This window comes from Malus domestica, chromosome 03 (genome assembly GCF_042453785.1).
Source record: "Malus domestica chromosome 03, GDT2T_hap1".
NCBI classification, from domain to species: Eukaryota; Viridiplantae; Streptophyta; class Magnoliopsida; order Rosales; family Rosaceae; genus Malus; species Malus domestica.
This window is the reverse complement of record NC_091663.1, coordinates 34,990,973-35,004,760: the sequence shown is the minus strand read 5'-3', so window position 1 is coordinate 35,004,760 and position 13,788 is coordinate 34,990,973. Positions and strand designations below refer to the sequence as shown.

The 13,788-nt window shown below is 37.1% G+C and overlaps 1 protein-coding gene and 1 pseudogene across 1 annotated transcript; both read right to left on the bottom strand.

Moving 5' to 3' along the window:
- Positions 1 to 2,448: 2,448 nt before the first annotated feature.
- LOC139194568 (small ribosomal subunit protein uS13z/uS13y/uS13x-like) lies at positions 2,449 to 4,138 on the bottom strand (annotated as a pseudogene).
- Positions 4,139 to 5,156: 1,018 nt separating this feature from the next.
- Positions 5,157 to 6,412, bottom strand: LOC139194292 (uncharacterized). Its single transcript, XM_070818609.1, has 2 exons — positions 6,187 to 6,412; positions 5,157 to 6,084 (listed from the first exon to the last, which is right to left on the bottom strand). The coding sequence occupies exons 1-2, from the start codon at positions 6,281 to 6,283 to the stop codon at positions 5,525 to 5,527; spliced, it is 657 nt and encodes a 218-aa protein (XP_070674710.1). The 5' UTR covers positions 6,284 to 6,412; the 3' UTR covers positions 5,157 to 5,524.
- Between the last annotated feature and the right edge of the window lie 7,376 nt (positions 6,413 to 13,788).

Below are 13,788 nucleotides of genomic sequence, written 5' to 3'. Positions count from 1 at the left end.
CGAGAGCCAGACCCCCAGCATGATTGCTTTCTCAAAAATCGAAGAGACATCGTTCTCCGAATCTCGAGAGCCAGATCCCTGATAGGATTGCTTGTTCGAAAACCGAAGAGGCAACACTTTCCCAACTACAAGAGCCGGATCTCCTTGGATAAAGCTGTCTGTAATCTTCACACGCAACATCAGCTTTCCACATACCACAGACCACTTTTTCAAAGTGCTCTGACAGGGTAAAGGAATAGCATTACTACTTGTTGTTAAGGAGACTCCTATATATGTCAACCTCCATCCCCAACGGACAGACAGACCTGCAAAAATGCTCAACCCTTCCTCATATATGAGAGGGCACTCTCAACGAAGCCTTTCGAAATATTCAGCTTTCTTTCCCCCCGATAATACCTCTGCAAACAAGTTATACTAGAGCAAGAATATCTCATATCATCAGGGTTAAAAGCAAGAGTATCCCATATCATGCTTTTTCCCTGTCTTTTCCTTTGGCCTTGTTCTTACCTGCAAGACAAGGAGAAAGAGAGCAATCAGTCAGCACTTGGAATCAAGCTTCCAGCCAGGAACTGACTGCCTGGAACTTACTTACCTGGCATTGCTCTCGAGTACTCATCTTCAACATCTTATGCTTCCAGGGAAGATACCGCATCTGCCTGAGAAACAGATAGGGCAAGTGAGAAGGATACAAGGAAGCATGTGGAGACAAGCGTAACAGCACACGTGCCGATACATCCATTACTCTGTCAAAGCAAAAGTATCCCATATCAGTAGGGTCGAACGTACTCTAGATTTGATGGACTTGTTTTGACCCTCAAATTCTTCAGTCGGCCTTATACTCTGGAGGAAACCAGAAAACCCTCCAGCTCAGTTCAAGAATAAGCCTGTGGAAAGTTACTTCTTCAAAAGCAAAAGTATCTCATATCATCTCTTCTCATTTTTCTTCTCTTTATCCTTCATGCTGCCTGCAAGATAGGGAGAATGTGAACAATCAGCCGGAGCTCTGATTGCTTACCTTGTCTGTCACCTCTTTCAGCAAATCCCCTAGCTCGGCAACTTGAGGGACTCCTACTACATGGTTTGTATCGCGCTTGACCAAGCCTGAAACTACAAGTAAGCTTCAAGTGAAATTGATACATTACCTTGTGCATCTCCACCAGTTAAAGATACCACCCCTGGATGGAGGAAGAGTACTTCCAGAGAAGATGTCACATCTACCTATGAGACAGATAAGGCAAGTCAAGACGATACCACATTCCGATACTTAGAAGTTTCGTGATTACGAGATCATTCTCCCACAATATTTCCTAATGTCATTTGTACTAAATCATTCACCTGTACTCACTAAAGGAAAGCTTGAACCTATGTACTTGTGTAAACCCTTCACAATTAATGAGAACTCCTCTATTCCGTGGACGTAGCCAATCTGGGTGAACCACGTACATCTTGTGTTTGCTTTCCTATCTATATCCATTTATATACTTATCCACACTAATGATCGGAGCAATCTAGCGAAGATCACAAAAAGCGACCGTTTTCGCTACCTAGGATATATCGTGCAAGAGAACGGAGAATTAGAGAGAGATCTCAACCATAGAATAGAAGTTGGATAGATGAAGTGTAAGAGTGCATCCGGCGGGTTGTGTGACCGTCGTAGGCCACTGAAGCTCAAGGGAAAATTTTATAGGACGGCAATAAGGCCAGCGATGTTGTATGGCACAGAATGTTGGGCGGTGAAGCATCAACACGTACACAAAATGGGTGTGGCGGAGACGAGGATGCTTCGTGGGATGTGTGGGCACACAAGAAATGATAAGATTGGAAATGAGGATATTCGAGGTAAAGTAGGGGTGGCCGAAATTGAAGGAAAGATGAGAGAAAATCGGTTCCAGTGATTTGGACATGTGCAAAGAAGGCCTACTGACGCTCCGGTTCGAAGATGTGACTACAGGACAGAGGTTCAGGGCCAAAGGGGTAGAGGAAGACCTAGGAAAACTTTGGAAGAGACTCTAAGAAAAGACTTAGAGTACTTGGTTCTAACGGAGGACATGACACAAAACCGAGCGCAATGGCGTTCTAGGATTCATATAGCCGACCCCACTTAGTGGGAAAAGGCTTTGTTGTTGTTGTTGTTGTTGTTTGTTTTTTTTTGGGGCCGAGCCAGAATATAGAAAATTTTAGGGCCACACTCTGTGCCCACTGATTTCATGTTAAGGGCTTCACATATCTTCAAGATAGACCAGGACTCTAACCACAATGATCCAACATACATACACAGCAGCTATAAAACGAACAGCGTAATACAGACCAAGGTCAAACCCAAGCCAAAGCCCACACTTACAGCCACGTGATAAGAGAGATCAGAGAATTGACGCATACAACCAATTATATGGCGGTTTCATGAAGATTAAATTACCAAGGACGGCAAAAATGCAAGGGAGATAAGAATGGCTAGAACACCTTCACTATGGAAATTAGTGAACTTACAATTAACGAAAATATGCCTTCGGTTTAAATAAGACAATAAATCCCAGAAACAAATCCAAAATGGTATTTTCAGAATTAAAAAACATTCTCAGATATACTCAAGAAGCAAAAATTTATCAAGCTAACATGTAAACATCCGCAAAGAGCTTAAGAAATGGAAAATGCAAAGGCAGACTCTATCGCTTCTTGGAGACACCAACGGTCTTTCCTCTGCGACCGGTAGTCTTGGTGTGCTGCCCACACACCCGGAGACCCCAGTAGTGACGGAGACCACAGTGGTTTCTGCCACAGTACATACAATTATCAACTCAATAACATTTAAAAAGCTGCTAAAGCAAGCCAAGGTTGTCCCACGGGCCTCAGCTTAATATAAGAACCCAATCAAAATCAACTGCCAAACGCACACAAATGGTGACAATTACTTAATAGTAAATAACAAACCTGATCTTCTTCAAGCGCTCAAGGTCATCCCTCAGCTTCATGTCCAGTGCATTGGAAACAACTTGAGAGTACCTCCCATCCTTGTAATCCTTCTTCCTGTTCAAAAACCAGTCTGGAATTTTGAACTGGCGAGGATTCGCAACAATCGTCATGAGGGGTATCAAGCTCCGCAGCAGACAGTTCACCAGCTCTGCAATGAATCACTTACATTAAACCCATAATTTCCAAAGCTGAAATAAGTCTTCCAACAATAAACTAGCTTCTCCACAAGCACTTTCACTACCACAACTAAATTCAGACTGCGAACTTATGCATGTATACGAATTCTACAATTCAAAGGGGAAAATAAACTCCCATAATTTTTCAGAAGATTATAATGTCTAGCAAAAACGATAAGCACCCCAATAATATGGTTATAAAAGTGCTTAGAATGCAACCATAAGCATATGCACAACCAAAGTTTCACTAAACCTAATCTAATAGTCTGTTTGGGACTGCTTCTGGCCTAAAAGTGCTTTCTGACAATAAAAAGAGCTTCTACCTATGATTGGCAGTACAGTTTCGAAAGAGATTCTGGGTCGTACAAGCACTCTGGAGATGCACCTGCTATATGCTTCTTCAAGAAGCACTTCTAAGTACTTTTCCAGGAAGCACTTAAAGAGTTTTATCATAAAAAACCACTTCTAAGTTTTCGTTTTTCCATTAAATTCTAATGGCACAGAAGAGCAACTCAATTTCCAATACCCACATAAAATCAGACGAAATTGGAGAAGGGGAGTTGAAGAGAAAGGGCAACTCTTGTTCATGTCGACGTCAGCCTTCTTGCAGACAATGTTGGCGAAACGGCGGCCGATACCCTTGATGGAGGTCAGGGCAAACATAATCTTCTGCTTCCCGTCCACATTCGTGTTCAGCACACGCAGAATGTGCTGGAACTCTTCGTTCGCTACCAGAGACTGCAGCAAATTCCAATTCACATACACACAAATTAATTTCATATATTATCAAACATTTTAAATATTAGGGTTTGCAAGGAGAGAGAAAGAAGGGAAAGAGAGAGAGGGAGAGAGGGATGACCATGGCTAGGGTTTCGGATCTTGAAGCTTTTGGAGCAGCTCTACGCCTCTGTGTGTGCCGTGAAGACGGAAGCGAAGCAGAGCAAAACCCTAAAAATGGGCGCCGTGGGTTTTGTAAATGATTTTATATACCCACCAATTGTGGGTCTGGGCCAATGTAAATATTTTAGCCCATTTCATATTTCGTTCTCATTCTTTTTATTAAAGCTCTCTGTATTAGTTAGTTCAGGTAGCATGTCTATCCTCTTGATTATGGGACATGGTGGCATCCCGGTCTATTAACACAATGTTACTTGTTGATCTCACTTCACATAACTGTATGTTATTAGACAAGGACGTCACTGTGACTGTGTATTTAGTCAAATCAAGTCTTTCTCCTTGATCACAAAATTGAAATTCATTTTCAACGTAAATTAAAGTAGTTTAAAATGTTATTTTGTATAAAAGATAGCTTGTTCCATAAGGGGTTTTGTTAATCAAGTGTTTTTTCTTAATAGAAGTAATATATTATCATAAACTAATCTTGATTATAAGAATAAGGATTCAAACTTGAGTGCACAAAAAAAGACACGAGAAAGGACGAAGAGTAAAAAAAATACGTACCAAGATACTCACTACACATCACTAATGGTTTGAAGAATTTTTCATCAAAGCCAATGTTACCACATTAATGTTTAATTAGTTATACATAATCATGTGTCTCGTCGAGTGAATAGTTGAAATAAAAAATGACCGCATACAACCGATGGCGCCAAAGAATCTCTCCTTACTACAAGTTTTTACTAATACCAACAAAAGCAAACTTCAACAATGCATCGCAAGAGATCTATACAAAAATGATAGGCTGGTTTTTCAAGGTTGAAGCAAGGCATGTTTTGATAATACAATGAACACCAAACAACAACAACAAAACCTTGCCTCGCTATGTGGCGTCGGTTGTATGAATCCTCGAACGTCACTGCGCTCAAAGGCCAAAAATTATACAACCCACCAAAGGGCACTTTTATCCTGCCACTGCCCAAATGCCTTAAAATGCTAAAAAAAATGGGAGTGATTGATGAACACTCTTTCGCTTCTGCACAGTTCTCTAAAATCGGGCCATTGATTTATTCAATCCTGTGGCTAGAAAAAAATAGAGGCGTGCATGAATCATTTCCCAAAAAAACCTATATATTTACTCCCAAGTTCTCAGTAAGTCGAAGGAACCAAAAATTGTGTTGCTTTCTAACAAGCGATAAAAACAGATTTCAACCCTTTGCCAAAATACTTCTGCTACTCTTTCGGTTGGAGACTCTGCTGTTACCAAAAAGCCTCCTGCCTTTACTTCTGTCAGTGTCTCGAGATAAGATATCACCTAGCCTGATTTGATAGAATAACCGCCCCCGAAGTACCCCCACCGGATGCGCAGTGAAGAGCCGCAACAGGCGTATTGCTCGAGTTGCACTGTGTGGGACTTGTCTGAGAATCGAGTTCTGATTGCTTTACGGATGTTGTGTTCTGAGACTCCTCGGGAGTCAAATTCAAATCAGTAACCTCCGGGGACTTCCCTCATGAGATGCCTCAGTTGTAGTCGCTGAATCATGGCAGACAGTAATTTCATCGGAAACCTTTACTTCATGTACTATGTGCTGCTGCTCGGTGGTATTATTTTCAGTAGAGCTGCAAATGGATCCTTCGTCAAGAGAACTGTAGTTCCTAACAGAACTACAACGATGTGATGTCAAAGATTTGCTTTCGACTTCAAGCATGATATGCTGGTCTTGTTGGGTGTCCACTTCCACTGTCCCTACATCAGGAACTGAAGCAGAGCTCTGATATTCATTGACCTCCTCAGTTTGTTCATGAATATCACACGTTGATGGAGGAGGAATCAAAATTGTATTGCTTTTCTCCTCCAGATTATCCTGAGGAACACCACAGTGATGCTGTGTATCAGATTCAACATCAGCAAGTTCATCATTTGCCTTACTTCCACAGGGTGCAGATGCTTCAATTCCAGACACAACCAAACGTTTCTCATTAATATCACATAAAACCTCTTGCTCGAGTTGCTGATGCTCAAGTTCAGTGGACCTCACACCTACAAGAGCAAATTCAGCGTAAGTTATAAAACAAGAAGATACAACTGACAGAAAGATGTGCCAAACACACGCATGCTCGTCTCTGCTGATTTCATAAATACCTTCAGCAGGAATTATATTTGCTTCTGTTAACTGCTTCGACACTGGATACTCTAAGATATCTACACCAGGGAAAACCAATATGTTCATGTTCTTCATCCTCTGCTTGCTTGATTCTTCAAGGGGCTTAAAACCAAAAACAGAAGTCCATGTTTCTCTGAGTTCCGAGATGGCAGGTATAACCAATCTTTCAACATTCAACGAGCTGAGAGCCTAATCATGGATCAGAAAAATGGCACAAAAGAACTAGAAAGTTAAGATTCTTTGCAAGATTGTGAAAATTCATGATTTGCCTTAATAACATATCTCCGTATAAAAACAGAGTTGCAAACTTAAGAAGAAACTGACTTGTAAGCAAATGTGAGGACAAGAACAAAAGCAAGGTATTTCTATTTCGCAATGAGAAGCCGACGGCACATTCCTTGACGCCTGTACATATATCGGGTCCCAACAAATGGCATCTCTGCTAAATAGTTCCCATGAATCCTGATTGACCGAGCAGCAACGTGGTGTCAGAAAATAGATGCAAAAAGCACACAAACTCGTAAAAGCCGGTCTACTCGATTAGGATTACAGCAACTTGTAACCCAATCACGAGACGGTTTATGGATAAATAATAAAGAAATAGCAAGGGGAGAGGGTTTTAAAGAATGATCACAACCATTATTTAACAGTAAATCTTCTAGCAATGAGAAGGTGAAAGTATCAGAATTCAAAAACAGAACGCAGACAAAATCTCAAGTTCGAATTCTGATCTTTTGCTTCTAAGAAATTTGGAGGGAGAGGTAAAAGAGCAGAAAATAAATTCTAAGCAAACTAGAATTCCAAACCAGTGCTGACTGCTAATTAATAGAATTATGGTTGGAAGAAAGACTCCGAGAGACATCCAAAAGTTTTGGCATCATTTATAAAAAACATAGCTATCAATCTATACAAGAAAAACCAACCTGTACAGCTCAGTGTTTCTTTTTTATTTATTGTTCATTTGGCTGAAATTTCTACAATAAGACTTAGTTTGCAGTCCATTTCAACTATATTTGTCCCCGCTTTGTTTTTAGAAATAGGATCAACATGTCCACTTTTTTTGTTTTATTCCTCCCTGTATTTTTTTTTTTAGAAAACTTCATTTTAATCCTTGGCAAATATGACTTTTAGATTAAAACCATGAGTAAGATCAAAATCTAATTTTAGTCCCTTGATACATAAATAACCTCATTTATTAATTATTTTTTGATTTTTTAATTATTTCTCATTTTCTTCTTAATTTTTAATGTATTAATTTTATTTCATTATAATTTTCATTTTCATTTCATTTATCGTCATATATTTTGTTGTAAACATTTAGATAAACTAATTTTTGTTATACAATATATTTCGATGTACTTTGTCTTCTTCATTTAGGTACATTAAATTCATTATAATACATTTCGGTGTACAGATTTAGGTACACATATTTTGGTACATACATTTCGATACACACATTTAGGTACATTAATTCAATATAATACATTTCGGTGCATACATTTATCTACACATATTTAGATACATTAATTTAATATAATACATTTCGCTGCATATATTTCGGTACATACATTTTAGTACTAACATTTAAATACATTAGTTCAATATAATACATTTTGGTACTAACATTTAGGTACATTATTTGAGTCTTTCAAGTTTGAAGAATGTTAAATAAAATTAATAAATTAAAAAACTCTTTTTTGGTCAAAAAATAAATTAAAATTTGTTTATTAATAAATTTAAATATTTAATGGGAGACATTAAATAAAATGCACATTAATTATTTTGAATTAAGAATATAATCAATATGTAATCTAACACCAGGTTTATTTTAAATTTCAATCTTCTTGAAGGATTGAATGAAGTTAAAAACCCGCTTTTTTTTTTGAGTTTTAACGAAAAGGCCATGGTACTGTTCACTTTAATGAAAAACCACATTTTTACACTAAAAAGTCAATCCTGGTACTATTCACTTTACCCTTTATTTTGTCATTATCGTTAAAACTCAAAGTTTTCAAGTTATTTTCGTTAGTTTTCCTTTTTTTTTTTAAGGTTGGAGCTATAATTTTGATATTCATGTTGGAGTTCGAATAGGTTTTATTTGACCATATTTGTTTTATCATATGTTATTAATTAATTAAAGCATCCATTCCATTCCGTAAAACAAAAAATGGGGACATGATGTAATCAGTTAAGTTGGTGATAAAATAGTAGAATAGTTTGAATGACTCGAGAATTTGCAGGTATTCCCTCGATGGTGGCGGGATTGGGTATCCACTTTGATAATAGTGCATTATGGTGGAAGCCGATGCTATCAGGGGAAAAGGAGCATCGATGGATCATTTTTTCAGGAATCTCGTAGCCATGATTGTTTATCGTATATTGTGTAATTAGAAATTATTTAAAATTTAAATATAAATAATACATAACGAAATCTGATCATAAGATGTACGATGAACGAATACAATTATTGGATCATGAGGATTATTAGGAAAATGATTCGGCGATGATCATTTTCCCTAAAGGTTTAAAATATTGTATTACTGAGGGTATTGATGATTTCGAGATTGAATCGAACTCTAAATCGATCCTACAGATGCTCAACAGGAAAAAATTTCATTGTGACAGGAACACGAAAGGTACACCACTTGTTTTTATACAAGTGGTGGGAAATTGTATTTTTTAAGTTATTAACTTTTTAACACACATATCCTACAATTTATATAATAACACGTGACGTACCATTTCGTGTTCTCATCACACTGAAAAATCTCTCACTCAACAGGGAGTGCAGAAGTGATACGGAGGTGGAGTGCATCTTATTGGACATTTGGGCGTTAGCCCGGCAAGTGAAATCCATCAAGTTTTGCAAAAAGTTGTTTGACATATTTAAGATATAGGACAAGATTAAATACAGGAGGCAGATTCCTGTTTGGATGCTCTTCTCATATCCTTCTATTTTGTCCGATAACGATTAACCTACGTCAATATTTTATATTAATTTTTTTTATAGAGATAATAAGACAAAAAGTAATAAGAATATAAAATGTTGACGTAGTTTAACCGTGACCGCACAAATAGAAGAGGATACGAAAGGCACCCAAACAGGAGGGCAGACAATCTACCTCCTTAAATACAAGGGGTATTTTGATATGGGTCCAAAGTAACTAAAAATTGGACCTATCTTAAAAGTCCAAAGTCACTAAAAATTGAACCTATTTCAAAAATTAGGCTATAAAATTTGACCTATTTCAAATTTTCCCTAAATACAATGATGCCATCATTTGCATCTCTGCATTCGGAACCCGCAAAATGTGATCAGTCCATGGGGACCCGCGAAAGAAATACAAAGGTTGCATGTCAGGTATTAGCATTTATGCCAGCAAAAATAATAACTGTGTCAAAGCTTTGAGATTGAAATATTTTTTATAAATCTTCCAGGCTCATGAAAAAGAGAAATTTTTAGTTGTGATAGGAAAACGGATGGTACATCAAGTGTTTTTATGTAAATGGTGAAAAATTTTATTTTTTAAGTTATTAACCTTTTAGCACACAAATTTCATCATTTATATAATGACACGTGGTGTACCACTTCATGTACCGATCACACTGAAAAATATATCCATGAAAAAGGTGAATAGCTGTGATTTAGCACTAATTGCCCTTCCTTTTATATTAAAAAAATGAATTAAAACTTGTGTAAAAATTATAAAGGAAAACTAATGAAAATGACTTGAAAACTTTGAGTTTTAACGATAAAGACAAAATAAAGGGTAAAGTGAATAGTATCAGGATTGACTTTTTAGTGTAAAAATGTGGTTTTTCGTTAAAGTGAATAGTACCGGGAACTTTTCGTTAAAGTTCCCAAATTATAATGCCCCGGATTTGCCCCTATGTATATGTACACACGTATAATCAATATTAATTCACAAACATCATAAAATTATGAATATAATGCATAAATAATAGTATTCCTTTCATGTTTATCATGGATCCGAGCCTCTATTAGCAGGCATATTATTGATTTTTTTTGTATAAAGGGAGTAGGCATATTATTGATATTTCTCATATAAAAATACATAATATTTAATCTATAAAATACAGGTACAGTAATTATACAATACTAGCCTCTCTGCACGCCCTCACGCGCGTGTGAGAAGCATTTTTACATCTCGGGCGCTACGCGCCCCAAAGATGTGTTTCTTTAGATATTTTTATATTTTTTAAGTGATTATTTCATAAATTGTGCATCTACGCACATCATAACAATAGTATTTATTCGTGCAATTGTCAAACAATATGAGATTTTGGGTGCAAGTTTGTAGTTGAAGTTGATGAACAATAGTATGTAGATGTAAATTTTTTTTTAAAAATAGACGAAACGTCATTGGCTGATATTGAAACCCTAACACGTAGCGCCCCTAAAGATGTCTTACATTGGCTGTTTTCAATTTGTTTAGTGAGGTAATTGGACAATTACAACGAAATTAGAACAACTAACGCAAGACATTTTTTAAGTGATGAAGGAAATAAAACATAATTAAGTCGAGTGTAAAATGCGTGACAAAAGAAAAAGTCCTTGCACGCACGCTCAAAGAGGTTTGTAAAAAATAAATGAAAAATATAGCAAGGAACCAAATAATGTCGTAAGAAAACAAAATAAACAATTAATCTATGACATTGAGTTTAAGAGTAAGAATTCATATGTATTACCTTTTCCTTCCCACACTACAAAATACAACTCACTTTAATATATTAATAACATATGTTATTAAAAATTGCTAAAGATGAGTAAGTAGGGTTTGTGCTTCATAGTATACAGGCATTTTATGCAAAGGGATCCCTATTTTTTTTTTAAATGAGGATTAAGTGTGGGGTCCATTTTATATCGAATTTCAACGATCCGAACACATTTTCATTCCCCAACCCTCGCTTTCTATTCCATCACTCTGATGAAATCTTCGATCTTCTTTTTGGTACTTGGCTCGTGTGTTTGCAGTGTGGAGGACACATGTTTCTATTTTCACCTTTCTCTTTTGTTTGTCTCTAAAGTGACTAATAGATTTCTTGTGGATGGAATTTCAGTTATACGTTTTTTCTCTGTTAAGATGTAAAGGCTTATTAATCGATCTCTTCTTGTAAATTGCAAGCACTATCCATGCTAAGCTTTTAAAGCTGAATTTCTGTGGTATAAATTTCCGTTCTGCGTCCGCTTACTATGTGAATGGCGTACGTCATAGAAGATAATTTGCTACCGCCTAGGCTGTCGTTACTGCTTTACCTATTCTGTTTATGTGCTTACTTTTACTGTGTTAACAAGAATCATATATAGTCTGTCACCGGGGAATTGATTCACACTTAACTGTAACTATTGTACAGTAATTCTGAAGTGCTTGAATGATCACCATGAGTTGAATCAGAAGACCGAATAAGTGTTTCCTAGGTATATGCCGGCTTCAACCAGCTTGTAAATCTTGAAGAGAATTTGATTTAACATTTGTGCTTCATCACTTATGCTGTCAACATTCGAAGGGATCCCTGGCATATTCTGCACTTTTAAATCAGCCTTTCCACATATAGCATCTCGGTCAAGCTCAGTTCAAAACTGGGATCCGCCGTTATGCAAAGCCGGCTTTTAATATTGAATCAGAACACTCTCCCAGCTTATACGATTATATGTGAAACCAGGTTGTTTGGGAGTGTCAAACATCTTTTTGAGTTTAAACCGAAACCTAGCATAGCGATATGTTTTATTTTTACTTGGATTTTACGTAGATTCTGAAAAATGGTCCGTCGATATTTGTTCTTTTATCGGATACTTTTTCAGCATCCCATATCCTCTAGATTGTGTTTTTCTTTCCAGAACAAGTGGGATTTCGAATTCATACCATCACCTATCCCCTCCCCTCAAAAGAGTTTTTAGCTGAGCGAATGAAATGATTCCGACGTTATTCATCACTCTGGTCAATTTGGGACTTGAGCGATTCCTCATGCTCGTCTCACCCTCGCGGCCAGCCTTTTTCAAACTTTAGGATCGGGCTTCTTCCCCCTTTTGGATGACATAGCAGTGGTATTGTTTAAGTATGCTCTTGTTGCAGCTAATGCACTTGCATGGCCTGGCGGGAAAATACCCATCCCTTTCAACACTAAAACCCGTCCTGCCAATATAGTAGAAGGAGTATATTAGTAGGATTTCACTATCTCTTGTTTCATGCGTTTCATGTGTATAAAGGGTTTTCCATGTTGTTCCATGGCTTTCACCTTTCATATAATCGATTTAGTGATTTTTCATTATTTATCGGATTCTAAATATTTTAAGTCAAAATGTTTATAAAAATAATTAGAATAATCTATATAATCTTTACTCAACTCTCTATTTTCTCTATCTCCAATTAAATGAATAAACTAATTATAGTTTCACGGTTACCTTGGATGGATTAGTGGGGGCATAAAAACGACATTATGTATCTTCATGAATTTGATATTTGACCCCAAAGTTATATGTCGTATATGATAATATGAAAATGATATTTGCACCTCCAAGCAAATTTTCTAAATAGATCTCTCCGCACCGGACCGGAGTGGAGCCTACGTCGTGCGATAACAAAGCAATTCAAAATTTGAACAAATAAGAGGCGGTGTGAGCTACATGTGTTTGATCCCAACCGCAATGCCTGTTTCCTAAGTTTTTGCTCCACTTCTGGGATTTAGCACCACTTGTACACCAACAAATAATGAAGTGCATGATTCAAAAATTGAAAGCAAACTATTTTCGAAATGAAATGTAATCACTAAAAGACTAAGTTTCAACAAAAAACATTCAACAAGAGATCGGAGATCGTAACAAACAATTTCGTGTACTTGTCATTTGTTTTATACAATAAAATTACTCATGTACTTTTTCTATGAGTAAAAGCCTTCAATATTGTATGAGTTCAGTTTAGTGTGAACGTCCTACAGAAAAATAGCAAGTTAATAAGATAACTTTGATAACCATGAATGTAAATTAACACGCTGTTAATATTTTGCAGTCGTTTAAGATAAAAGCCACCTGCACTCAATTTCTATTGGACTTGGATTTAACCAAGAAACAAAGGAGAACAAGTGTTTGACCACTAACTTATAGACTTCATAAGCAGAGACATGAAAAGGATTGTAACCACAGAGTTTAAGCTGTTTGTATGTGTTGGACAGAATTATGTTAAGTTGTAACAGCCCCATCAGATGTGACCCTCTTTCCATCACTAAGGGCCAACATGTGGACCTCAAATCAATATGCGGGTGAAACAGCCTAGTTAAAAAAAAAACTAAATAAAAATAAACAAAACCCATTACTCAAAAATCCAATTTTCGGCCTAGTCGTCGTACGAAGACAGCGACGGAAGGAGGCGGCGTCCGGTGGCGCTTTGTGGGGTGTGGGACATAAGGCTGGACATGGAGATAGGCCACGGTACCGTTTTGGTCGAGGGTCGAGCGGGTGAAGAGTGGACTTCGGTTTCGTCATAAGTGAAGAAGAGGAAGAAGGTACACTTGGTGGGCCCATGATATCATTCGCTTGAAGAAATTTTTAGTTGTGACGGGAA

What these genes read in the sequence shown, in the direction of transcription:
- LOC139194292 (XM_070818609.1), bottom strand. Translation starts at nt 6,283, where the DNA reads ATGAAGAACATGAACATATTGGTTTTCCCTGGTGTAGATATCTTAGAG. An exon ending in AAATATAATTCCTGCTGAAG is followed by an intron (nt 6,085 to 6,186) that starts GTATTTATGAAA and finishes TTGCTCTTGTAG; the next exon opens with GTGTGAGGTCCACTGAACTT.